Source organism: Atractosteus spatula, chromosome 20, assembly GCF_055471065.1.
Source record: "Atractosteus spatula isolate fAtrSpa1 chromosome 20, fAtrSpa1.hap1, whole genome shotgun sequence".
In the NCBI taxonomy this organism is placed as follows: Eukaryota; Metazoa; Chordata; class Actinopteri; order Semionotiformes; family Lepisosteidae; genus Atractosteus; species Atractosteus spatula.
The window spans coordinates 18,312,993-18,338,582 of NC_142725.1; the positions used below are offsets into that span (position 1 = coordinate 18,312,993).

At 60.3% G+C, this 25,590-nt stretch overlaps 1 protein-coding gene across 1 annotated transcript; it reads right to left on the reverse strand.

Annotated features, from left to right (window-relative positions):
* Positions 1-48: 48 nt before the first annotated feature.
* On the reverse strand, positions 49-24,617 carry crocc (ciliary rootlet coiled-coil, rootletin). Its single transcript, XM_088937974.1, has 37 exons — positions 24,312-24,617; positions 20,336-20,468; positions 20,094-20,239; positions 16,305-16,496; positions 16,125-16,208; positions 15,329-15,429; positions 13,602-13,767; positions 13,392-13,498; positions 12,827-13,054; positions 12,656-12,752; positions 12,476-12,562; positions 11,906-12,100; positions 11,615-11,814; positions 11,334-11,516; positions 11,076-11,220; positions 10,835-10,981; positions 10,527-10,757; positions 10,254-10,447; positions 9,967-10,094; positions 9,564-9,733; positions 8,940-9,119; positions 8,715-8,849; positions 8,484-8,627; positions 7,886-8,124; positions 7,173-7,332; positions 6,805-6,972; positions 6,334-6,724; positions 5,153-5,331; positions 4,660-4,780; positions 3,972-4,135; positions 3,565-3,780; positions 3,078-3,302; positions 2,838-2,987; positions 2,287-2,487; positions 1,999-2,130; positions 1,183-1,353; positions 49-867 (listed from the first exon to the last, which is right to left on the reverse strand). Exons 1-37 carry the CDS (start codon positions 24,615-24,617, stop codon positions 781-783), a joined length of 6,303 nt encoding a protein of 2,100 aa, XP_088794100.1. The 3' UTR covers positions 49-780.
* Positions 24,618-25,590: the final 973 nt, after the last annotated feature.

Below are 25,590 nucleotides of genomic sequence, written 5' to 3' on the forward strand. Positions count from 1 at the left end.
GCCTCCGTCAGTAACCGTGGAGCAGATGAACAACAGAGCAGGCGAGAGTTGAAGGTACAGTTCATTTTAATACAAAAAACCATGAAGACAGGAGCTACATCACAGGGAGCGAGCTGGGGGGGGGTCAGAGACAAACTGTCGCCCCCCCAGTACCTTCGCCACCCTTCTGGAGAAGCCCCCTGCCCACCCAGCACCTCCCCCCAGAGACCTGTGCCTCCAGCGCTACAATCAGTAAGATCAGTCTTTATTAAAACCCCATCAGGCTGGTTTGATTAGCACAGTGAAAGATTCCCCGACACGCTGATAATAACCCCCATTAGAAAGGCTCCACACCCTGCCCTACAGCCACACTTCCAAAAATAAAACATTTTCAGGCTGTTATTGCTTTGTAATTAGAATGTGATCCATAAAAACATGATTTTAAGACAATAAAGATCTAAAAGAAAACAAAACTTTTAAACTCCATTTAAAAACAGATGTGGTTAAAAAGATCAGGCTGTCTGTGGGGTGGAGTTAGCACGCCCATCACAGCTGTGACACCATCTGCACCTGACCAGGTTCTGGGAGGGGGTTGGGTCCGTTCTGCACCTGACCAGGTTCTGTGGCAGATGTCTCAGCTGCCTGCCTGAACTCTTAATTGCACTGGTTCGTTAGCTTAATTAGGCCCTGGTAAATGATTTCATACATTTTTAAGAACTATTACAAAGGAACTGTGATATGTTTAAGTGTGTGTGTGTAGTGTAACCTGTGTGAGTGTAGTGTAACCTGTGTGTGCGTCGATCAGTTTCCCGACAGGACCGAGGTGCTGGAGAAGAGGGGTTGGCGCCGTCGGATCTCCTGCTGGAGCTGCTCCTTCAGGGTGGACACCTGCAGAGCAACAGAGACACACCAGTCACTGTCCAGCCTCACAGTCCGACACACCCCACTGTCCAGGATACACACTGCACTGTACAGAGCACTGCAGGGTGCAGAGTAAAGTGTGTACACTACAGAGCACAGCAGGGTGTACAGTACAGAGCACAGCAGGGAACAGTGTGCAGTGTGTACAGTACAGAGCACAGCAGGGTGCAGTGTGTACAGTACAGAGCACAGCAGGGAACAGTGTGCAGTGTGCACAGTACAGAGCACAAAACACCTCAGCACAGTGTGGGACACATTCAGGACGCTGGCACACTGCTGTACCTGCTCCTCCAGGCCCCGGACCCTCTGGCGGTGTGCCCTCTCTCTGGCCTCCAGGGTGCGCTCTGCCTCCCTCTGCGCCACCCTCAGCCTCTCTGCCTCGCGCTGGGCCTCCTCCCGCTGCCTCGCTGCCTCCTGGCCGCCGTGGCTCTGCTCCACCTCCGCCAGCTGGGCCTGGGCGTGCGCACACCGGCCAGGAGTGAGAAGGGGCAGAGCAGAACAGTGCTCCAGTTCTCTTAAAATACCGTCGCTTCTTCTAGGTGTCAGCATGAATAGATCTGCTACACTGTGGCTCTACAGCATGTTACCCTAATCTACAGCAGCTACTCCCCCAGCCCAGCTACACCAGTACTACCCCTGGGCCAGATATCCCAGCCCCAGCTGCCCGTGGGGCAGTACAGCCAGCACTCACTCACCAGGCACAGTGCTATCTTCCTCCTTACCCGGCTTAACTCCTCCTTCAGCGCACAGTCAGCCAATAGAAACACAGAATCCCCACTGTCAGCCAATCACAAGAACTGTACGCCCAGAGTACGTGGAGCCTGAGCTCCAGGTCAGCATGCGGGCGGGGCAGGCAGGCCTTCTGTACTGTCACTCTAAAGCAAGATGACCCTCCCACCCCTGCAGCCCCCCCACCCTCTCTTTCTGTGTCTGCTGTGTGGGTTGAGAAGCACTCGGAGGACCTAATGAGAAAAACAGCTTGAGACAACAGACAGAAGCAATGAGTGTCTGGCGCGAGAGACAGGGAGAGAGAACGGTGCAGACTATCCTCACCCACACTGAAGACAGGTAAACACAGGGCCTGACAGCGCCTCCTACCTGTAGCAGGGCGATCTGCCGGTGAGCGTCCTGTAGCTCCAGTTCTGCTGTGGACAGAGAGCGGTCAAGCCTGCCCTTCTCCGCAGAGAGGCGCAGACTCCCCTCCTCCGACTGCATCTTCTGACGCTCCACCTGGGAGAGAGGAGGAGTCTGGGTGAGAGTCTACCTGCTGAGCCCACCGAGCCCACAGACACTGGGAGTGAGCAAGATCTGATTCTCAGGTCATAGTCAACACCAGCTACACTGATCTCTCTCTCAGACCCCAGCCCTCGCCCAGTGACCCCGCACCTTGTCCAGCGTGCTCCTCAGGGCGTTCTTGTCCTTCTCCAGCCGCACAGCCGCCCTCTCCGCCTCCCTCTTCTCGCTCTCCAGCTGGGACAGCGCCCTCTGCAGGCTGCGCACACGCTCGGCGGACAGCGCGCGCTCCGACTGGAGGCGCTCCACGCTGCGCTGGGTCTCCTCCAGGGCCTGGACACGCTGGCGCAGAGCCTGGCACGGGACAAGACGAGCAGCTGATGTCACGGGCAGAGAGGTCAGAGGGGGCGGGGACTGGTGAGGTGTCCTGGAACGATTTTGACGAACCCCCCACCCACGGGAAACCCTTCTTGACCAGTGGTGGAACCAGGAGCCTGGGTCAGCGGTGCAAATTCACAACAGCAGAGTTGAGGCATAAAACAGGAAGCAGAACTGCTTCTTTACACCAAGAGCTGGTGGTGTCTGGAACAAGCGAACTGTGTTATTGAACTCAGCTCCCTGGGATCCTCCGGGAAAATTACTGGATGAGATCCCGGGATTTATGAGCTCCAGAACTATCCCTCTCAATCCCCCTCCTCTCCCACCTCCTGTGCTGACGATAGCTCTGCCTCCAGCTCCCTCCTCCTCAGCTCGCTGTCCGACAGCTCGCTCTGCAGGCTCTGCACGCGCTCAGTGAGGGCCGTCACACTGCGCTTCCCCTCTGCCGCTGAGGCCCGCGCGCTGTCCACGCGCTCCTGTAGGGGGCGACAGAAGCCGTCACGCACAGAGACACAGCGGGAAAGCAGAGCACAGGCGCCGGCGCCGAGTCTGTGTGCCTGTCCGACCTGTAGGAGGCGCCTGTCCTGCTCGCTGGAGGCCAGTGCTTTCTGCAGGGTGGCCAGGCGCTCCTGGGTGGCGCTGTGGGCGGCGGTGGCCTCGGCCAGGCCGGCTGCCAGGCTGGCTGCCCTCTCCTTCAGCGCCGCCTCGCTCTCCTGTGCCTTGGCCAGCGCCAGGTTCAGCCTCTCCACCTCCCTCTGCAGCGCCCCGGCGCGCATCTCGCCCTCCGACACCTGCCGGACAGCGACAGCAGCGTGACACCTCGCCCAGCGAGTCCAGCCCGGTCCAGTCTAGTGTTAGTCCAGCCCAAATCAGATTCAGTGTACCCCAGCCCAGTCCGGTCTGGTCCACTTTTATTCCAGTCCAGCCCAGCCCAGTGTTACTCCAGTCCAGCCCAGCTCAGCCTGGTCCAGTCCCGTGTTACTCCAGTCCAGCCCAGCCCGGTCCAGTCCAGTATAAAGTCCAGTCCGGCCCAGCCCGACCCAGCTCACACACCTGCTTCTGCAGCGCCTCCAGCCGGTCCTGGCTGCTCTGGATGTCGCTCTCTCTGTCCCCCAGGCTCAGCCTCAGCCTCTGCAGCTCCCCCTCCAGGCTGCGCCTCGCCAGCTCCAGCTTGGTGCCCCGGGCCTCTGCTGCCTCCAGGGCCTCGCGCAGCCTCCGTCTCTCTGCCTCCAGCCTCGCCTCTCCAGCCTTCAGCTTACTCATCTGCTCCTGGGGACAGAGGACAGAGGCCTTGGCTTTAATCAGAGGACGAGCCCAGAGCCTCCAACTCAGCACTGAGGGCCCACTGAGAGGCTGAGACAGACAGACAGACAGAGGGACAGGGGGACAGTGGCTGAGACAGAGGGACAGAGGGACAGGGGGACAGTGGCTGAGACCGCAGGAGGGGGAGGCAGTGTCACCTGTGTGAGGCGCCGCTCGGCCTCTGCGCTCTGCATGCTCCTCTCCAGCTCGCCCACGCGCTCCGACAGCGCCCTCCTCTCCTTCTCCCCTCGCCGCACGGCCTCCTCCTGCAGCTGCAGCGCCGCCTGAGCCGAGCTCAGCCTCCCGTCCGCCCCCCGCTTCCCTGACAACGGCACAACGCAGCGTCAACACAGCCCCTCAGAGTGTCTCTCCCTCCTCACTCTGGCTCACTCCTCACTACATCTCACCCTCCTCACCGTCTCACTGCTCACTGTGTGTCTCACTCTCACTGCTCACTGTGTCTCTCACCCTCACTGTGTGTCTCACTCTCACTGTGTCTCTCACTCTCACTCTCACTGTGTCTCTCACTCTCACTGCTCACTGTGTCTCTCACCCTCACTGTGTCTCACTCTCACTGCTCACTGTGTCTCTCACCCTCACTGTGTGTCTCACTCTCACTGCTCACTGTGTCTCTCACCCTCACTGTGTGTCTCACTCTCACTCTCACTGTGTCTCTCACTCTCACTGCTCACTGTGTCTCTCACCCTCACTGTGTGTCTCACTCTCACTGTGTGTCTCACTCTCACTCCTCACTGTGTCTCTCACTCTCACTGTGTCTCACCCTCACTCCTCACTGTGTCTCTCACTCTCACTGTGTCTCTCACTCTCACTCTCACTGTGTCTCACCCTCCTCGCTCTGGCTCAGCGCTCTCTCCAGCTGTGTCAGGCGGCTCTGCGTCGTGTCTCTCTCTGCCTCCATCTCTCCCAGCTGCCTGGTGACTGAGCTCAGCTGAGTCTGCACCTCGTCCTGCAAAACACACAGTCTGTCCACATGGACTGGAGTCTCTCTCTGTCCCACTCCCTCACCCCCTCACTCACTGTCTCTCCCCTCTCACCCCCTCACTCACTGTCTCTCTCCTCTCACCCCCTCTCTCACTGTCTCTCCCCTCTCACCCCCTCACTCACTGTCTCTCCCCTCTCACCCCCTGACCCTCTCCTTCACCCCCTCACTCACTGTCTCTCACCCCCTCACCCTCTCACTCACTGTCTCTCCCCTCTCACCCCCTGAGCCTCTCCTTCACCCCCTCTCCCCCCTCTCCCTCCCCCTCACTCTCTCACCCCCTCACTGTCTCTCCCCTCTCACCCCCCGACCCTCTCCTTCACCCTCTCACCCCCTCACCCTCTCTCTCTGGACGTCTCTCAGCTCCAGGAGGAACTCTCTCAGTCCGCTGCGCACCAGCTCGGGGTCCAGGTCGGGGAGCGGGGTGTCTGCTCGCTCGGGGGAGCTGGGTCTGGAGCCCTGGCTCTTCTCGGGGGTTTCAGTGCGAACCTGCGGGCTCCCCCGAGTCTCATCCCACCCTGGGGTACAGGAGCACACAGGAGGACAGCGCTGACTGAAAAGGCCAGCTAGTGAGACACACTGCAGAGCAGAGCCCAGTCGTCATCATCATCATCATCATCATCATCGTCACCTTAAAGCCGCTGACTCCTGGTGAGCAGGCCGAGCAGATCAGACCAGACTTCCGTTCCCCAGCTCCTCCTGGGGGGCTCCCAGGACCGCCAGGCCCACCCGTGTGTCCTGGGTCTGCCCCAGCGGGCCGTGCCCGAGTCCGAGCCCGCTCCAAGTCACCGGCTCCTCTCAGTCTCCTCACCCTGTGTTACTGCCCGCTGGTCGATCCCAATCCCCCCCGCCAGTCTCTCCCGGGACAGACCACCACCTCAGGGCTGGAGTGCAGACGCTCGACCTCGGACCCCGAGCAGGAGAGGAGCCCCACACCCCTCTCGAATGGGCTCCACTTAACGCCCAGAATGCAGACAGAACTCACTCCATCACCCCAAACAGCAGCCCACACTCCCGCAGCACCCCTCACCTCACCACGGGGTGTCTGCTTAAACCTCGTCCAGATCACCAACACAGCACGAGCCCCCAGCAGCCCCCACATGTCTGCAGAGGACAAAGAGCTGGCCTGCTGCTCCAGCCCAGAGGCCTCCTCGCTCCTCCTGTGTCCCAGGCTGCTGGCTGGGCGCCCGTGCAGCTGGAGCCCTCTGGTGGGGAAAGCGAGGACTGCAGCGGCGAGTCACTTAACCCTGAAGTTCCGGAAGTGTACTGGACCGAGCTGAACATCCTTATTCCATTACCCAGCCATCCCCCCATCCTGCAGAAGAACCCGAGACGTTCTGATTACAGGTGAGTAATATCTGAGTCCGGACCACACCGGCTCGTTGGGCCAGAACTAATCCTGGTTTCTGGGCGCACTGGGGCCCCTGGGGCTCAGCACCTCACTCAAGCAGGGCTCGAACCCACAACCCCCTTAGCTCCAAGCCCGAGGACCACCTGCCCTGCCCAAGGCACCTGCTCACCTTTAGGGGGAGACAGTGAGCGGCGAGGCGAGAGGCTGCGCTGCCGGAGCGCCGGGCTCCTTCCTCGGCCACGCCCTCGCCCGCCGATGCCCAGCGTGCGGCTGAGCGCGGAGTGCACGCTGCCCAGGCGGAACTCCAGGTCGCGGCGCTGGGCCTCGGCTCGGGCGAGCTCGGCCTCCAGCCCCGCCAGGCGGCCCTGCGCGGCGCTCAGCTCCAGCCCGCGCTGCGCCAGCTCCTCCTGCGCCCGCTCCGCCCGCAGCGCCAGGTTGCGCGCGTTGTCCTGCAGCTTCTTCTCGCTGCCCCGCGCCTCGTCCAGCCGCGCCGCCAGCTCCCGCTCCGCCCGGCGGCTCTCGGCCTCCAGCTCAGCCACCCGCCGCTGCAGCGCTGCCGCCTGCAGGGGACAGGGGGGGTCAGAGCAACAGTGTCTCCCTGCCCCCCTGCTCCTCTCTCCCCCCTGCTCCTCTTCCTCACCTCTTTCTTCATGCTGTTCCTGGCCGCCTCGGCCTCGCTGAGCCTCTGTTTGAGGCTGAACGCCTCCCGCCTCCCCTCCTCCTCCCTCTGCTCCTCCAGCGCTCCACGGGCCTGCAGCTCAGCCACCTCCCTCACGCGCTGCTCCCTCTCGGCGTCCAGCACCTTGACCTGGGAGCGGGGACAGCTGCAGGGTAGATCGAGGTCTGTACATGACCTGTCCGTCTGAGTCACCTGTCTGCGTCCTGAGTGTCACCTGTCTGCGTCCTGTCTGAGTGTCACCTGTCTGCCTGCCTCACCTGTCTGTCCGAGTGTCACCTGTCTGCCTGCCTCACCTGTCTGTCCGAGTGTCACCTGTCTGCCTGCCTCACCTGTCTGCGGAGCTCCTGCAGCTCCCTGCGTGCCTCCAGCCGGGACCTCTCCACCTCCCTCAGGCCGGCCCTCAGCTCGCCGGCCTCCCTCTCAGACGCTGCGCGGCTCTCCTCCATCACGGCCAGCTTCTGCTCCTTCTCCTCGCACTGCCTCTTCACGCTGAGGGACACACCTTCCCTGTGAGCCCTGCCCTGTGGCCACTGAGCCTGTCCTCCTGGGCAGCCAGGTCTGTCCGTGTCCAGGCTGTGGCCACTGAGGCTGTCCTCCTGGGCAGCCAGGTCTGTCCGTGTCCACGCTGTGTATTAGCAGTGTCCAGTGTCTGTGTCCGGTCTGTTTCCATTCTGTGGTCAGTGCTTCGGTCAGTGTTGTGTTCAGTGCTGCAGTCAGTGCAGTGTTCAGTGCTGCAGTCAGTGCTGCGTTCAGTGTTGTGGTCAGTGCTGCATTCAGTGAATGCAGTGGTCAGTGCTGCAGTCAGTGAATGCAGTGGTCAGTGCTGCAGTCAGTGAATGCAGTGGTCAGTGCTGCAGTCAGTGAATGCAGTGGTCAGTGCTGCAGTCAGTGAATGCAGTGGTCAGTGCTGCAGTCAGTGAATGCAGTGGTCAGTGCTGCAGTCAGTGCAGCAGTCATTGCAGTGTTCAGTGTTGTGGTCAGTGCCGCGATCAGTGAATGCAGTGGTAAGTGCTGCGGTCAGTGCTGCGGTCACTCTCCTGACCTGATCCTGTCGCTCTCGGCAGCTCTCAGCGAGTCCCTCAGCTGGGTGTTGGAGGTGCTCAGGGTGTCCCTCTCCTTCGCCAGGTCGGCCAGCGAGCGCCGCAGCTCCGCCCCCTCGCGGCGCAGCCCCTCCCCCTCGTCGCGGGACTCGCGCAGCCGGCGCTCCGCCTCTAGCACCTCCCGCCGCAGTGCGTCGCGGCCCTGCTCGCTCAGAGACAGTGCCCCCCGCGCCTCCTCCAGCTGCGTGGCAGAGAGCCCGCTGACACCCACACTCCTCGTGCTCCTCGCCCCTCCACCCCCTCGGCTGTCTCCTCCCCTCCTCTCTCGAACCACAGCTTCACTCCCTCCTCCTCCTCCCCCTCTCTCTCACTTCCCCTCCCTCCTCTCCACCCCCCCTCCCCCCCCTCTCCCCCCTCTCACCCCTCTCTCTCACCCCTCCCTCCTCTCCACCCCCCCTCCCCCCTCTCCCCCCTCTCACCCCTCTCTCCTCTCCCCCCCCCCCACCCCTCTCCTCTCTCAGTTCAGTTCAAGACCTATGAGCTTGAGTCACAGTGTCAGCACATATGTTCACACTCGCATGACTGAGACCCCGTCCTCACCTCCCTCAGCGCCGCCTCCCTCTGCCTCAGCAGCTCCTTGCTGTGCTCCTGCAGGCTGCGCGTCTCCCTCTGGTGCCCGCTCACGGCGTCCTCGAACTGCAGCTGCAGCTCCTGCAGCTCTCCAGAGAGGGCGCTCACTGCAGCCTAAGCAGCACACACACACAGACAGGGCTCACGGCGGTGCTGGGGCAGAGGGGGCTCTGCGCGGTCCGGCTGGGCCCGGGTCCTCACCCTCTCCTGCTCCTGGCGGCTCTGTGCCTCCCTCCTCAGCCGCTCCAGCTCCAGGCTGGCGGCGCCAAGCTCGGCCTGCAGGGCGCTGAACCGCTCCGACAGAACTGCCTTCTCCGCCTCCTTCAGGGACAGGGCCTGGGGAGCAGGGGGGGTTACCCACTGCAGCGAGCAGCCCGCTGCTGCTGGCGCCCCCCGGCCCCCCCCGGCCCCCCGCCCGCCCCGTACCTGCTGCTTGTCGCTCTCGGCCTGCAGGAGGCACTGGTCTCTGTCTTGCTGCACAGCGCTCAGCTCCTCCTGCAGCTCCTCCCTCTCGGCCTCCAGTCTCCTCGCCGCCTCCTCCAGCTCCTGCCTCAGCCTCCGCAGCGCCTCGTCTCGCTCTGCCTCCACACTGGCCCGCAGCGCCTCCTGAGGGCAGAGCACCACCACGAGTGAGCGCCCCCTACTGGCGCCCCTTCAAGCCCGACCTGCCTCTCCGATCGATTTAGAATTGTTTAACTGTGAGCAGTGTGTGATTGTGCCCAGGTGCTCGTGCGCAGTGCGTGATTGTGCCCAGGTGCTCGTGCGCAGTGTGTGACCGTGCCCAGGTGCTCGTGTGAGCAGTGTGTGATTGTGCCCAGGTGTTCACGTGAACAGTGTGTGACCGTGCCCAGGTGTTCACGTGAACAGTGTGTGACCGTGCCCAGGTGTTCACGTGAGCAGCGTGTGATTGTGCCCAGGTGCTCCTGAGCAGTGCGTGACCATGCCCAGGTGTTCACGTGAGCAGCGTGTGATTGTGCCCAGGTGTTCATGTGAGCAGTGTGTGACCGTGCCCAGGTGCTCGTGCGCAGTGCGTGATCGTGCCCATGTCACCTTCTCCCTGGCCAGCCGCTCGGTGTCCTCCTGGTGGGCACTGCGGATGCTGCGCAGAGTGACCTGGGCCTCCTCCTCAGCCCTGGCAAGTCTGTGGGTGAGCTGCTCCCGGTCCTGCTCCAGCTGGGCCAGCGCCGCCTCCCCCTCCGCACGCACCCTCCGCACCTCCGCTGCAGCACAGAGCGGACTGGGAATCACACGCTAATGGCTTAACTGAGTCTAAGTCACAAGCAAATCTGTTGGACTTTGGGAGGTGGCAGGGAAGTGAAGCACCAGGCAAAGACCCACACGAACATGCAAACTCCACACAGAAAGACCCCCCTGTCCAGAATCGAACCCGGGACCCTGACGCTCTCAGGCAGTTGTTCGGACCCCTTTCCCTCTCCCCCTCCCTCTTTCTCACCTTGCAGGTTCTCTCTGGCCACAAGCAGGGCCTGGTTCTCCGTCTCCAGATGCTCCCGGCGGGACTCCAGCTGTGCCAGCTGCTGCTGCACCTCAAACAGGGTGGTCTCCAGGGCCTCACGCTCCGACCTACACACACACGCACGCACACACACACGCACACACGCGCGCAAGCACACAGGCAGCATCTGGTTAATCAATAAGAACAGGATTGATCCCGGGGATCAGTCCGATCCTGTCAGTAGTAGCAGAGCTGGGATGAAGGCCCCAGGCTCTGCCCCCTCGTACCTGAACACGGCCACCTCCTCGCTCAGCGCCCGGTTCTCTCTCTCGGAGGCGGCCAGCTGGACTGCCAGCCCGGCCCGCTCGCGGGTCAGCTCCTCCCTCCCGCGCGCCGCCTGCTCCAGCACCTCCCCCTGCCGCTGTGCCTCGGCCTGCGCCTGGCTCAGCTCCGTGCCCAGTGCGCTGCTCTGCCGCGACACCTGGGGCGAGGACAGGGGCGTCAGTCCTGCAGGCGGGGCTCCTGGGCCGCGGGGACCCTCTCTGCCCCACTCTCTGTACCTGGGCCAGTTTCTCCTGTAACTGCCCCCGCTCTGCCCTCAGTGCTCGCAGCTCCTCCTCCAGCTCCCCACGGCTCTGCTCCGCCTCCTGCAGCGATTGGTCCAGTCCCTGGCGGGCGGAGTCGAGGTCCAGCTTCTCCTGCTCCAGTCGCACCAGCTCGTCCCTGATTGACAGCTTCTCCTGCTCCGCCTCCCGCTTCTGAGCCAGTAGGGCGGCCTTCTCCTCCTCCAGCTGGGGAGAGGGAGGGGTTAGTCGACCGTGACTCCTCCCCCTCCCTCCCCTGGCTCTGCCCCCTCAGCCCCCCTCACCTGGCTGATGATCCGGTTGAGCTCGGTCTTGTCCTGCACCAGGCCTTCGTTCAGGCTGCTCATCTTGGCCAGAGAGTCCCGCAGGGCGCTCTCCTCGGCCCGCAGCCGGGACAGGGACAGGGACAGGTCTCCTCCACTCGCCTCCGCCTGTGGGGAGAGGGGCAGAGTGGGCAGTGGCCACCAGGCATGAGAGTCTCAGTGGCAGACAGGGAGGGGGGAGAGCACAGAGGGGTGTCCGTACCCTGGACAGCGCCTCCGCCAGCTCCAGCTTCTCTGCCTCCAGGACCTGCCTCTCCACTGCCCCCTTCTGGAGGGACTCGCGCACTGCAGCCAGCTCTGCGCGCAGGGCTGAAGAGCGAGACTCGCTCTGCTCCAGCTGCCGCTGCCTGAGGGAGAGACAGCAGCACAGGCCTCTTCAGCATCTTTTTAAACATCTGGACTGACCCCCCTCACCACTGGAACAACCTCTGCCCCCCTCCCTCCCCCTCTCTTCTCTCACATCCTCTCCATCTCCGCCCTGGCACGGTCCCTCTCCTGCGCCGCTCCTTCCTTCTCCTCCCTCTCGCAGTCTCTCTCCCTCTGCGCAGCCGCGACGCTCAGCTGCAGCTTCTCGCAGTCCGTCTGCAGTGTCTGCAGCTTCTCCTGCGCAGCCTGCGCAGCTTTCTCCAAACTGGCCCTCTCACTGACACCGCGGCAACAAGAATTAAGAGAGTTTGCATCAGCGACAGTGTGCCAGTGGAGTGGCAGAGACAGCAGGGCGCCGGTCAGAGTGCCACTGACCTGTCCAGGGTGTCGATGGCCTGGCGCAGCCTGCTAGCCTCTCTCTGGGCGGCATCTTTCCCCCTTGCAGAGTCGTCTCGCTCCGTCTTCAGCTCCTGCACCTGCTGCTCGGCCCCGCGTCTGCCCGCCTCGCTCTCCGACAGTGCCCGGCGCACAAACACCAGCTGCTCCTGGGCAGCCTCGTAGCGCCCGCGCAGCTCCTGCGAGAGAGGGGGGAGAGGCTGGGTGAGGCAGCAGAGCCAGGAGGACCTGCTGCCCGCAGGGAGGCGAGCCAGGAGTGTGGCTGCGTACCTGCATGAGGACCTGTCGGCTGCTGATGGCGGTGCGCAGGGCGCTGAGGCTGGCCTCAGGGGCACCAGGGAGGCCACGGCGAGGTGAGGAGGAGCGCCGGGGGGATGGGGAGCGCAGGAGGGGCCCCAGAGAGGACCCCAAATTTTCCCCCTCTGCCTCAGACGATACGCCAGGGTCTTTGTCTGCTAGCACAGTCTAAAGATAGAAACAGAGCCGTCTGTACTCTTCTGTGCAGCTGTTTTAGTTGTTATAGGTTGTAGGTTGTGTTGTGTAGGTGAGCTGTTGTGTTAATATGCATGTCTGTGTTATGTGTCATTCAGCAGTTGTGTTACCATGTATTGATGTTGTACTGTTGTGGACCTGTGTATTATATTGATAAAGAGTACACGTGATGTTGTGCAGTTATGCACTGCTCCGATACTGTGTACCTGTGTGTTGTTGTGCATCGCTCAGTATTGTGTACCTGTGTGTTCTTGCACACTGCTCAGTATTGTGTACCTGTGTGTTCTTGCACACTGCTCTGATATTGTGTATCTGTGTGTCGTTGTGCACTACTCTGATATTGTGTACCTGTGCGATGTCCCTCAGCGTGAACTGCAGAGCCTCAGTTTGTGCTCTCAGAGTCTGCAGCTCCTGCTCTGCACTGCTGTTGTGCTCCTGCAGGGGGCGACACACTCTGTTACTACACAAGTACTTTTGTATTTCATTCACTGAAGACTCAGACTGCCAGCTGCCACGACCCTGTCTCACCAGCGCCTCCAGCCTCTGAGTCAGGGAGGCAGCGGCTCGCTCCTTCTCCTCGCTCTGAGCCCGGAGCCTCTCCAGCTCGCCCTGGGCCTCCGCCAGCCTGGGAAGACAGAGACGGGGGGTCAGGGGGGTCAGGCAGGGCGCAGCAGCAAGCGGGCTCGGGGAGGCACTGACCTGGCGCTGAGCTCCGCCCTCTCTGCGTCGCACCGGGCCTGCAGCTGCAGCATGTCCCGCAGCTTGTCCCGCAGCTGCCCCTCCAGCTGCGCCAGCTGCGCGGCCTGCCGCTCCTGCGCCAGGGCCGAGCTGCCCTCGCTGGCTCGCACGCTGGCGCCCAGGCTGACGCACGACGACAGCGCACTGCGCGACACCCGCGCCAGCTCGTTCCGCATCTCCGAGAGGTCTCTGTGACAGCGAGAGGGCGGGAGAGAGGAGAGGCTTGTGACCGGCACAGAGTGACTCAGATTACAACACGCAGAGTGACAGTGTGACACAGGGGCTCCCACTGCACAGCAGCCTGATCCACTCCAGGTGTGACAGCAGTGCGGTTTTTCTATTGAAGTCAACACCAGGTCAGTCAGACCAGCAGGCGCTGAAGATTTCAAGCTAGTTATCTCCTTTAGAATGGTAAAGACTGGAGTCAAAATAAATCTTATGGTTAAAAAAGCAGGTAGAGTGGATCAGGGGGCTTTGCAGAGCGATTGCCATTCCCACAACACAAAGGTGCAGCTCCTGCTCTCACCTCTCGGTGGCGCTCTTGAGCTCACAGACGTGTCGGCGGAAGCCCACAACCTGACGCCACAGAGACAGGAGGCGGCTGTGCTCACTGCTGAAGTAACTGTGGAAGGACTGGAGAAAGAGTACAGGCGAACAGCATTTAACAACACGAGACAACATGTGGTCGCCAGGCACCGCCAGGCTGGAAGACTGAACCGCATCTGTGAAGCCCAACCTCCTCTTCTCTCCTCCAATCAGATTCTCTCTGCTCCAGCTCCTCCCGGGCCTTTGTCCAATCAGCAGTCAGCTTGCGGATGTCCTCACTCAGTGCCTGATTGGCTACATTGGCCTGATCCAGCTGGTCCCGGAGCATCGCGTTGACCTGGGCCAGACTGGCACTCCTGCAGACACACATAGACCGACACACTGACCCAGGCCAGACTGGCACTCCTGCAGACACACACACAGACCGACACACTGACCTGGGCCAGACTGGCACTCCTGCAGACACACACAGACCGACACGCTGACCTGGGCCAGACTGGCACTCCTGCAGACACACACACAGACCGACACACTGACCTGGGCCAGACTGGCACTCCTGCAGACACACACAGACCGACACGCTGACCTGGGCCAGACTGGCACTCCTGCAGACACACACACAGACCGACACACTGACCTGGGCCAGACTGGCACTCCTGCAGACACACATAGACCGACACACTGACCCAGGCCAGACTGGCACTCCTGCAGACACACACACAGACCGACACACTGACCCGGGCCAGACTGGCACTCCTGCAGACACACACAGACCGACACACTGACCCGGGCCAGACTGGCACTCCTGCAGACACACATAGACCGACACACTGACCCAGGCCAGACTGGCACTCCTGCAGACACACACAGACCGACACGCTGACCCGGGCCAGACTGGCACTCCTGCAGACACACACAGACCGACATGCTGACCCGGGCCAGACTGGCACTCCTGCAGACACACACACAGACCGACACGCTGACCCGGGCCAGACTGGCACTCCTGCAGACACACACACAGACCGACACGCTGACCCGGGCCAGACTGGCACTCCTACAGACACACACAGACCGACACACTGACCTGGGCCAGACTGGCACTCCTGCAGACACACACACAGACCGACACGCTGACCTGGGCCAGACTGGCACTCCTGCAGACACACACACAGACCGACACGCTGACCTGGGCCAGACTGGCACTCCTGCAGACACACACAGACCGACACACTGACCCGGGCCAGACTGGCACTCCTGCAGACACACACAGACCGACACACTGACCCGGGCCAGACTGGCACTCCTGCAGACACACACAGACCGACACACTGACCCGGGCCAGACTGGCACTCCTGCAAACACACACAGACCGACACGCTGACCCGGGCCAGACTGGCACTCCTGCAGACACACACAGACCGACATGCTGACCCGGGCCAGACTGGCACTCCTGCAGACACACACACAGACCGACACGCTGACCCGGGCCAGACTGGCACTCCTGCAGACACACACACAGACCGACACGCTGACCCGGGCCAGACTGGCACTCCTGCAGACACACACACAGACCGACACGCTGACCCGGGCCAGACTGGCACTCCTGCAGACACACACACAGTGTGACGCTGACCTGGGCCAGACTGGCACTCCTGCAGACACACACACACAGACAGACAGACACACTGACACGCTGACCTGGGCAAGACTGGCACTCCTGCAGACAAGCAGACTGTCTGAGCTATCATATCTGAAGACACACGAGTTAAGAAATGCTGCTGTTGTGCTCCATACAGTGTAACCTCTAATGCACTGTTGTCCTTTAGTGACACCTAGAGGTACAGTTCACTAACTACAGGCAGCAACATCATTTCCCCTGGCCCCTCCCCCTCCTGCGTCTGTGTACAACCCCCCCACCTTTGCTGCTCCTCTTCCAATCGGATGAGGGCATTCTCCAGGTCGTTGCTTGGCTCCTCCTCCTCGGGGCGGAGCCTGCCGCTAGGGATCTCGAGCCCCTCCTGGAGGAACAGGGAGTGAGGGGGAGTGGGAGTGGGGGAGGCAGACAGAAGCGGAGAGGGTGGTAGTGATTGATCTGTGAGAGAGAGACCCTTGTTTTAACCTTAACGCTGAAACTTCGGCTTAAGCCAAGTGCACAGCATCAGCATGAGCAACGTCTACATTCCAGCCTTGGAAAGCGAGAGGTCATGGCACAACTGACCACCAGGGGGCAGAGTACCAGCGACTCCACCCATCCCTCACTGTCTGTGTGATACAGTTCAGGTAGCTGGAGCCCCTCTTGCTCTGTCTGCTGTGGGCTTGTTTTAGTCACTGGGGTGTTGTGTGGCACAGCTGAACCAGGAGCTACAAGTGACACTGCAGTGCACGCAGCTCAGTCGTCAGCTCATCCTGCTCTGCTGACACTGCCTTCACACCTGATCACCAGGGGCAGGTCTGCACTGCTGATGTGGGAGGGATGAAAGAACTGATCCAAGTCACCACAGTCACCAACGAGTTTGTCTTCCATTACTTATAAGATTATAGAAACAACTGCTAAAACTAAACTGGAGTTTAGTTTTGGGAATCAGAATAGTCTCTCCCTCTCGCCCTCCCTCTACACATACATGGCTCCCAGGAAGAGGTGCGAGGGTTGGCGCCCCCTGGTGCCCAGACTCAGCATTGCAAGCCCCCCTGTGCGGACGCTGCCTTCACTCACGGTCAGTCTGTGCTGCTCCAGCTCGGAGGACTTTTCCAGCAGGCTCTGCTCCAGCTCTCCACACTTCTTCTTATACTGCAGCACCTGAGGACGACAGACAGCACCAGAGCTTCACCACTGCGCTCAGCCAGAGCAGCAGAACAGAACAGAGCTGATCCAGCGCCGGCTCGTCTGGCTCACCTTGGCCTGCAGCTTCTGCACCAGCTGTGCCTGCCTCTGCTGCCCCTCCTGGTAGGCGGTCAGCTTGCGCTTGTAAGCGGCCTGCTCCTCCTCCAGCCTCCTGCGCAGCTCCGTGTTCTGCTGCGCCAGGCTGCGCGACTCCAGCGAATCGCGCTCCCTCTCGCCTGTCTCCACGCGCAGGGCCTGCTCCAGCTGCGCAGAGCAGAGACAGAGAGAGGACGCAGTGGGTCAGGCACAGCCTCAGCCAGCAATCACACAGGGACAGGGACAGAGCAGGAGAGAGTGAGGACCAGAGGGGGCAGAGGAAGAGGAGGAGATGGACGGGACTTCAGCGAGTCTCTGCTAGGACCTGCTCATCTTGCTGCCTGTGGACTCATGCTGCAGCCTCAGAGGCGAGAACAACCAGAGCTCACAGATTCAGGTTCTGCACAGAGGGAGGCAGGATGTTACTGTCATGACTGCTAGGAACAAATGCAGCTCGGTTATTCCACTTAGAGTCTGGGTTCGAGCCAAGCGCTCCTGACCTAGCCCCCTCCATCACCCTTAGCCTCAGTGCTTCAGAGCTCCAGGGGATGATGGGATAGCTTACCGCATGCCCCCGTGACCCTGGCTCCTCCCCCTCAGTGCCAGCCTGCCAGCTGATCGCCTGATCCAGCTTCAGGAAAAACAGATCAGAACGAGAGAAGCTCTGAGAGAGAGAGGGAGCAGGAGAGACTGTCCTCAAGCAGAGCACTGTCTTCTGAGCAACTAACACACAAACACACAGACCAGACACAGGACACACCTACATCACTGAGCGACCTCTGCCTGCAGACACACTGTGCTGTAATTCCAGTACTGTAATATACTTTCTGCAGTAATACTGTGCTGTAATACTGTACTGTAATATACTTTCTGCAGTCACGCTGTCCTGTACACAGTAAAGTTATTGCAGTAAGACAGGAAGATTCTCAGACACTACAGCACTGCGCGGATGCACTCCCCTGATCTTCGAGAAGACAGAAGGTGAGGAGTTTGTCGTTTGCCTCAGTCACAGGGCTATGACACAGAGAGCCCCCCGGCGCCCCCTGCTGGTGCACATAGATACCCACGTCAGCATTGGTCACTGCGGCCAGGCCTCGGGCACGCAGACAAGCCTCCAGCTGCAACACAGCGACACGCTCGGTCACTCTCTAACTCCCTCTCACACACAGCCCTCTCCTGACCCGTGCCCAGGGGAGCAAACAGTTAAAGCATGCTGGGTAGTGAGTCAAGGCACAGTGGCAGCGTGGAGGTGGAGCCAGATGGAGATGGTTTCCATGACGACCCTTTGGCTGGGCCCTCCCCCTCCCCGCTGTTTTCTAATGCTCTGTAAACACAGCCCTGTTTCCGTGGAAACCCTGCAGGACCCCAGGCCTAGCTGGCCGTATTACTTGCCCGCTCCACCCTCCGCCTGACGAACTGCCCCGACTCGCTCTGCTCCTGCTCCTCTGGGGGTCCTGCCCCCTGCTCGGCCATGGCACCCTTTCCCTCTCAATCCCGATCACCGTCGCATCTTTTCTGTTCTTCAGTCTTTCTCCTGTAATCTCGCTGCTTCACTTGCTGTCTCGTCTTTATTTCTCCGTTGGTCTGTCCCCCCTCACCTGCACAGGCTGTGCTTTTACTCCAGATGTGTTTTCTCTCTCCCTCTCTGTCTCCTTCTTCCTGTCTCTCCCTCCCTCTCTCAGTCTGTCTCTCTCCCTCTCTGTCTCACCATCCTTGAGAGCTCTTGTGTGATCAACACACTACTCTTCCCCGCAGAGACACCCTGTTTTCCTCTTCTCACACTGCTTGTGCTGACTTGCTTTTTTAAACTTCTATTTTATTTAACTTGCTGTTGCTGCTGCTATTCTGTGTTCGTGTTTTGGTGATTCCTTAATGTCTTTGTATCGGAGAGCACGTCGAAATAAGCATTTCACTGCACTTGTGCATGTGACAAATAAACTGAACTGTCTGTTCCTCTCTGGCCACAGTGCAGCTCTGTTTCTTTCTCCCTGAGGGCCTCTCCGGACAACGGCAGTGACCAGTCTTGATGGACAGCTTGTGGTCACTGAGCCTGTACTTTAGAAGGACGTTCCTCTCTCCCTGGACAGACACCACTCTGCCGCTGTGGTATTTGAATGATAACCAGACCCTCCAGACCGAGAAGGGAACTGATTGCATTGCCACTGGATTTGGTAAAAGACGAGCTGGCCTTGCTTTTTGTAGCAATACTGCTCACACACCCTATTAACCCCACCGCCACCCAACACTAGGAGCTGGAGCCCCAGCACTGCGACTCTCAATGATGCCCCCCCAAACCTCCTCTATTCATGCAAATGTTTAACATCACCAAGAGTAACTAATGCCATAGCAACCAGCCACTTCATTCATTCCAATCACAGTCGCCATGGAGACGGAACACAGCCATAACACAGCCTGCTGCCGGAGACAGGAGCGCTCCCCCTGCACACTCCAGAGACACAGGGCAAAGCCAGCGCGTTCAGCACACGAACCCCCAGCAGAGAAGACGACTAAAACACCAGTCAGACAGCTGGCAAGAAACCTCTCTGCGTTCATTTGGTATTTCTGGAGTGAAGAGGAGATGCCCCGTCCAAAGCACAGAAGTTAGGTTTGCAAGTAACCACAGTGACAAGAAATTCCAGGAATGGCACCTTGTTGTAGCTGCTAAGACAGCTCCCCAGCACACAGACAAGTCCACACAGGCCCGGACACTGAGGCTGGAGAGGGGCAGGGGCCTGCTGACCGAGAGAGCGCCTCTCCGTGCACCACTGCCTCACTCCAGCAAGAGGAGACAGGACCTGCTCTCTGGCCATCACTCAGGAGAGACACAGGAGCCATGTCACCCTGCAGCTCACAACTGGCAGCCCACTGAAGCTCAGCAGGTGTGAGCCTGGTCAGTACCTAAACTAGGGTTTCTGCTGGAAGAGGTGTTAGTGGGGCCAGCAAGGGGCGCTCACCCTGCAGTCTGTGTGGGTCCTAATGCCCCAGTATAGTGACGGGGACACTAGACTGTAAACAGGCGCCGTCCTTCAGATGAGACATAAAACTGAGGTCCTGACTCTCTGTGGTCATTAAAAATCCCAGGGCGTCTCTCGAAAAGAGTAGGGGTGTAACCCCGGAGTCCTGGCCAAATTTCCCTCTGGCCCTCACCAGTCATGGCCTCCTAATAATCCCCATCTCTGAACTGGCTTCATCGCTCTGCTCTCCTCCCCACTGAGAGCTGGTGTGTGGGGAGCGAACTGGTGCGTCATCCAGGTGGGGCTGCACACTGGTGCTGGTGGAGGGGATCCCCATTACCTGTAAAGTGCTTTGAGTGGAGTGTCCAGAAGAGCGCTATATCCTGTAAGTGTAAGGATTATTATTCTTGCTCTCTGGCGATCACTCTGGGAGAATCTGAGTGCACAGCACAGCTGGCGAGAGAGGTGGAGGCAGAGCAGAGACATGAGGAAGACCAGAGGGGAAGAAGCAGGGGAGAGGCGTCTGAGAACTACAGAACATGTTCACCTTTTTATTTCATTTCCTTCTCATCTTATGAAAATACTTATGCTAGTAATTTAATCTCTCACTGCCCTGTTCAGGGCTTGAAGGTTATGGTGTATACAATTCACTGTTACTTTTAGTGCAAACTGTTGGCATGCTGGTGATGCCAGCATCACACCTGAACCCCACTGATTCTCAGGGCAACGAACCCGGTTCTGACTGGGCCCGGTGGATAGGGGATCCCGCTCAGGCCTGCTGACGGGCCTGTGGGGGCACTGGGAGACTCACCCGCTCACTGATGGCGCTGTACTTGATGGCCAACTCATCGCGCTCGGCACGGCTGTGAGCCAGCAGGTCCTCGACTCTGGCGAGCTCTGTCTGCAAGAGCCGGTTCTCGTCCTGGAGAGAGAGCACGGAGGACATGGTGCCCGGCCCTGGCAGAGGGGCAGGGAAGGAGAGGCTGGTCTGAATGGATCTCCTGCAGGAAACTTCCAGTGTGTGTCTGTGTGAGGAGAGGGAGTGCTACTCACTGGGCTCGCTCAGGTTTTTAGTCACAATCTCTCTGATACGTGCAGGCAGGCGGGTGGGCGGGGAGTCTTGGGCTTCACCACGCACTGTCAAATACTTCTCGTCTCCAGAAGACAGGACACTCTCCTCCAGCCTCTGAGTGAGAGAGACATACTGACCAACTGGACACCACAGTACATTAACACTGCACCGAGAGAGAGAGGGGTTCATACAGACACGCTGACTGGACACTCCAGTACATGAACACTGCACTGGGAGAGAGAGGGGTTCATACAGACACGCTGACTGGACACTCCAGTACATGAACACTGCACTGGGAGAGAGAGGGGTTAATACAGACACACTGACTGGACACTCCAGTACATTAACACTGCACTGAGAGAGACGGGTTAATACAGACACACTGACTGGACACTCCAGTACATTAACACTGCACTGAGAGAGAGGGGTTCATACAGACACACTGACTGGACACTCCAGTACATGAACACTGCACTGAGAGAGAGAGGGGTTCATACAGACACGCTGACTGGACACTCCAGTACATTAACACTGCACTGAGAGAGGGGTTAATACAGACACACTGACTGGACACTCCAGTACATTAACACTGCACTGAGAGAGAGAGGGGTTAATACAGACACACTGACTGGACACTCCAGTACATTAACACTGCACTGAGAGAGAGAGGGGTTAATACAGACACACTGCCTGGACACTCCAGTACATTAACACTGCACTGGGAGAGAGAGGGGTTCATACAGACACACTGCCTGGACACTCCAGTACATTAACACTGCACTGAGAGAAACTGGGAGAAACAGGAGGGTTAATAAATTGCTTTTTAACACAACAAAAGTAAACAGAGAACAGACAGACTCCCAGCACTCTTGCTGCTATAGCTGCAGTGTCTGAGACCAGATTCTCACCGACTCTCTGGCATAACTGACACACAGGCTAGCTCCCTGCTGCCAGATGGGCACATAGAGACACCAGCTGCCACCTCTGAGTGCTGCCAGGCCCCACAGTTCACCTGGGCACACTGATCCACACATACAGTAACCCACACCTACACTAAGCCACACCTACACACAAACAGACACACACAAATCCACACTGACACCAAGCAACACTGACCCATACAGTAAACTGACCCACACAGACCCACACATACAGTACAGGTACCCACTCTGACACTACGCCACATCTACACACACATACACCAATCCACACACACAGAACAGTAACCTACACGCTAACACACAAAACAACCCACACTGACAGACAGACACACACTAACTCATACGAACGCACTGACCCACTAAGGCTGTGTCTATTATGGTCGGGCCACCTGCACTGACACCGCCAGAGACCCGACCCATCCGAGCGGAACCGGGCCAGCCTCTCGCCTCGGGCTCTGTAACCTCCTAACCCGCACGCGGATCGGAAACAGGGCAGCGCGCCGGGCAGCTCACACGCGCGAGGGAAGCGCATTTTATCCCCGAGTGACGGAACCGCCACAGTTCGGCACGGTCCGGCACCCGGCCGGTTCGCTCGGGTGGGAGAGCCGGGGACCCACAAGCCGGGTGTGTTAGAGCCGTGAACGAGCTCGATGACTGCAGAGCGGAACTTTTCTGTTCTTCCACCTGTTTCCGAGAATCTCAGACACTAACTCGCTAAATAACAAGGAGACTCGCAGACGGACGGATCACGGACCTGTATAACCGCCTCCAGTTTGGGCTCGCCGGCTGGGTTCTCGCTGCTGCTCATTGGAGCCCCGGTTCCGACACGTCCTGTCGTTCGGAGGGGACAGTGAGTCTCCACCGGTGATTACCTGTTCAGAGCCGCGATCGGCCTGACCCGGGACAGGCCGGGACGGACAGACCAGGGAGAGATGAGCGCCCTGCGCCGCACGGGTCCTCTGTGCACCGCCGGACAATGGCTCGGACCTCTCCCTCTCTCCTCAGTCTCAATCCTCTGGGATTCCCGGCTCTCGGGCTCGGACCTCTCCCTCTCTCCTCAGTCTCAATCCTCTGGGATTCCCGGCTCTCGGGCTCGGACCCGTCCCTCTCTCCTCAGTCTCAATCCTCTGGGATTCCCGGCTCTCTGCTGCCGCGTCCGCGAGCGAGATTGAGGACACGCGGGATTAGCGCAGTTTAAATCCTCTGCCCTCCCCCCGGACCCCCGCTATGAGCGCGCGAGGGCGGAACCTCGCATCGCCTCCCCAGCACGGGACGGAATTCGGTTTCGGGGGGGAAGGGGGGTGAAATTCCTGCCTCTTGTCATAAATCGTTAGGAAGGACGTGATCCGCAGTTTGCTGGGTGAGAGTGGGAGTGGGTATCACGCGCGTTTCCTGCCCGGAGCGCGAGTGTCACAGCCCCGCCATGGAAACACCCCAGGCGAACGAGAGAGAAGAGGTTTCAGGTCTTCTAACAGGAGCACAGTCCCCTATATAGAGTACAGTACACACTACAGTCCCCTACAGACAGTACAACACCATCCACCACAGTCCCCTATATACATTACAGTCCCCTATATACAGAATAACACCTTACATCACAGTCCCCTATATAGAGTACACACTACAGTCCCTTATATACAATATAACACCATATACCACAGTCCCTATACACAGTACAGTATAACACCTCAGTCCCCTCTCTACAGTCCAGAACAGTCCAGCAGACGTCAGGACAAGAAGCTGCACCCTGTGACACTCTCAGCACCCTGTCAACTACTGGACCCAGAACCGCCACACGCAGCAGCCCGCAGGGCAGCCCGCAGGGCAGCCCAGGAACCCGCCCAGCCCTGCCCGCAGCCCGCCGCAGACAGGCCTGTGCGTGGCTCATGTGCGAACGCGTGAGTGAAGGGCACCGTGCTGGGCTCCTCCCGCACACTCCATCACCACGGCAACCCTGAGATTCTGTTGCCGCGGTTACTGTGCTTAAAGGAGCTGTGAGGGGTGAGGGTGCTGACCCCAGTGCACTGGTCCACACAGGAGACACCAATACCCCAGCACCAGTCCTCTGCAGAACTGTTAAAAGCACCAAGAGCACAGATCAGCACCCCGGGCCTTAAACACACCCGGGCGCACAAGCCAGCATTGTAATCGGTTTCGCAGCTCCGGCCGGATGTGATGGTCTGCTGCCCTCTGGCGGTACCGTGACGGCACTGCCGCGCACTCCCGAGCAGCCGAGCAGGCGCACCTGTGACGGCGACCCCCGGACACAGCGAGACGCGGACACGCGTGGATGGCACACGGAGAGACTCGGCGCTGTCTCTCGCGTCGCTGCCAAGGCTCCCGGGAGCGCCGTTATGTCACCGCGGTGCGGCGAGCAGGGCGCTCATACTCAGGTCCTGGGTTAGCCAGGCGCTGTGTGAAGCAGACGGACCGACAAAGACCCAGAGCACCCGGATCAGGGACGCAGGAGGGCCGTCTAGCCTGGCTGATTGAGCCCAGGGTCGGGTCCTGGCGCTATGTGCAAGAAATCGGGGGATCGGCTCGGCAGCCTGTTCCACACTCCCACAACCCTTTGTGCAAGGACGCGGCTCTTGCATTCTGTTCTAAACGCACTTCCCGGTAGTTTCCACGACTGTCCTGTGGTCGGTCTTGGTTCTGAAGAGGCCCAGTTGGGTTTTGGATGCTCGTGTCCGCCGGCAGGTCGGTGAGAAGCCGGGAGGGGGCGCTCGCTTTCAGACAGCGTCAGGCGAGAGAAAGGAGTGAGATGGACCGCTTGATCTGCTGTGGATCGAGGCCACGGAGAAATAAAAACTCGCTACTGCTGCTGCAACACGGCCCCACGCACGCACGGCCCGCGCGTCCCAGGCCGCGCAGGCAGCGGCTCTCTCGCCTCCCCGCCGCCGGGCGAGAGCAGCGTTTCCTCCCGCCGGGCGAGAGCAGGCAGCGCCGCGGAGCTGCTGTCTCCCCGCCGCCGGTATCCGGAGCGGCGTGAGCGGCGGGCTCCGCGCGGTCTTACCTGGCGGAACTGGGATCGTCTCGGCTGCGGCCGGAGCTGCTGGAGCTGCCGGAGCGCCGACAGAGACTGGAAACGGGGCGGAGGGGCGGTCACTGCCCGAGCGCTCTGGCGGGGCAGCGGGTGGGAGGGGCCGGGGGCTCGGCCTGGTCCTGCCCGGAGAGGAGTCGCTCTGCTCGGCTGCGTGTGGCGCAGCTCCCCGGGGAAGGGGAGGGAGGTGGGGCGACACTCCCGCTTGGACCGGCCGTGTATTCGCCCCCGGAGCCGGGGGAAGAGGGAGGGGTGCCCGGGACCGGCCAGCTGGGACATTCATGGGACATTCCTGCCGGTGACCCCTCGCTGCTCACTCCTCCTGCCCGGCCCCGCGAGACCCCAGGGACGCCTCGCGCTCGGTACCACTGGGCTCGTGTCTGTAATCGCCGGGGCCGGTGAGCGGGGTCCGAGCCTCAGCTCTTGCGGAGGACCTGCTCTCTTGCTCCGCACACCCGGCGTGTCTGCAGGGAGCGGGAGGGAAACGCGAAGGTTTTGGAGCAGCACCGTTATCTAAAAGGTGTGCAGGTCGCCGGTGTGTCTCTACCCGAGCACATGCGCGCACACGTATGTGATGAGCACAGCGGGGAACCCCGTGAAACACCCCGACACCCCAGGAGCGCCCCCCGTTTCTCCCCGCTGTGTAGCCCGGAGGGCGGCTGTACTCACCCCCACAGCCCCGGCCTGTTCGCCGCTCTCTGCCCCGAGTGGCCCCGAGTCCCTGCCGCTCTGTGGTAACCACCGCTGGGGCAACAGCGCCCTGCCCCCCCCCGCCCCGGGCCGCACACAATGACAGGCGTGTTACACAAACACGCGCTCCGGCAACGCGCTCGCTCCGCGGTGGAAGCGGCGGGCTGTTGCCATGGTGATCTCAGCACCGCCGCGCGGGCAGCACTCTCACCTGCGGACAGGTGAACGGGAAGACTGTGTGTGTACGGGAGGCTCTGACAGTAAGGTCAAAGCTAAAATTAGGGGGCGAGACCAATCTCTGCCGGATCAGGCAGATTGTCAAGAACCAGTCACTCACAGAGTGCGGGGAACGACAAGAGAGACAATCAGATTGAGGGTTATCAGTTTCCCGGGACACAGAGAGACGCCGGAGCATCGTGTGTGAATGCAGCAGGTCTCAGACGCGGGATGCGGGTGGTCTTGCTCACCGACTGAGGGAACACAGCTCTGCAGCCGCTGTTTCTAACCCAAGTATATCGCGTTTTTGCCCTTTCAGCCATCAATGCTTGTGTCTTAAACCACA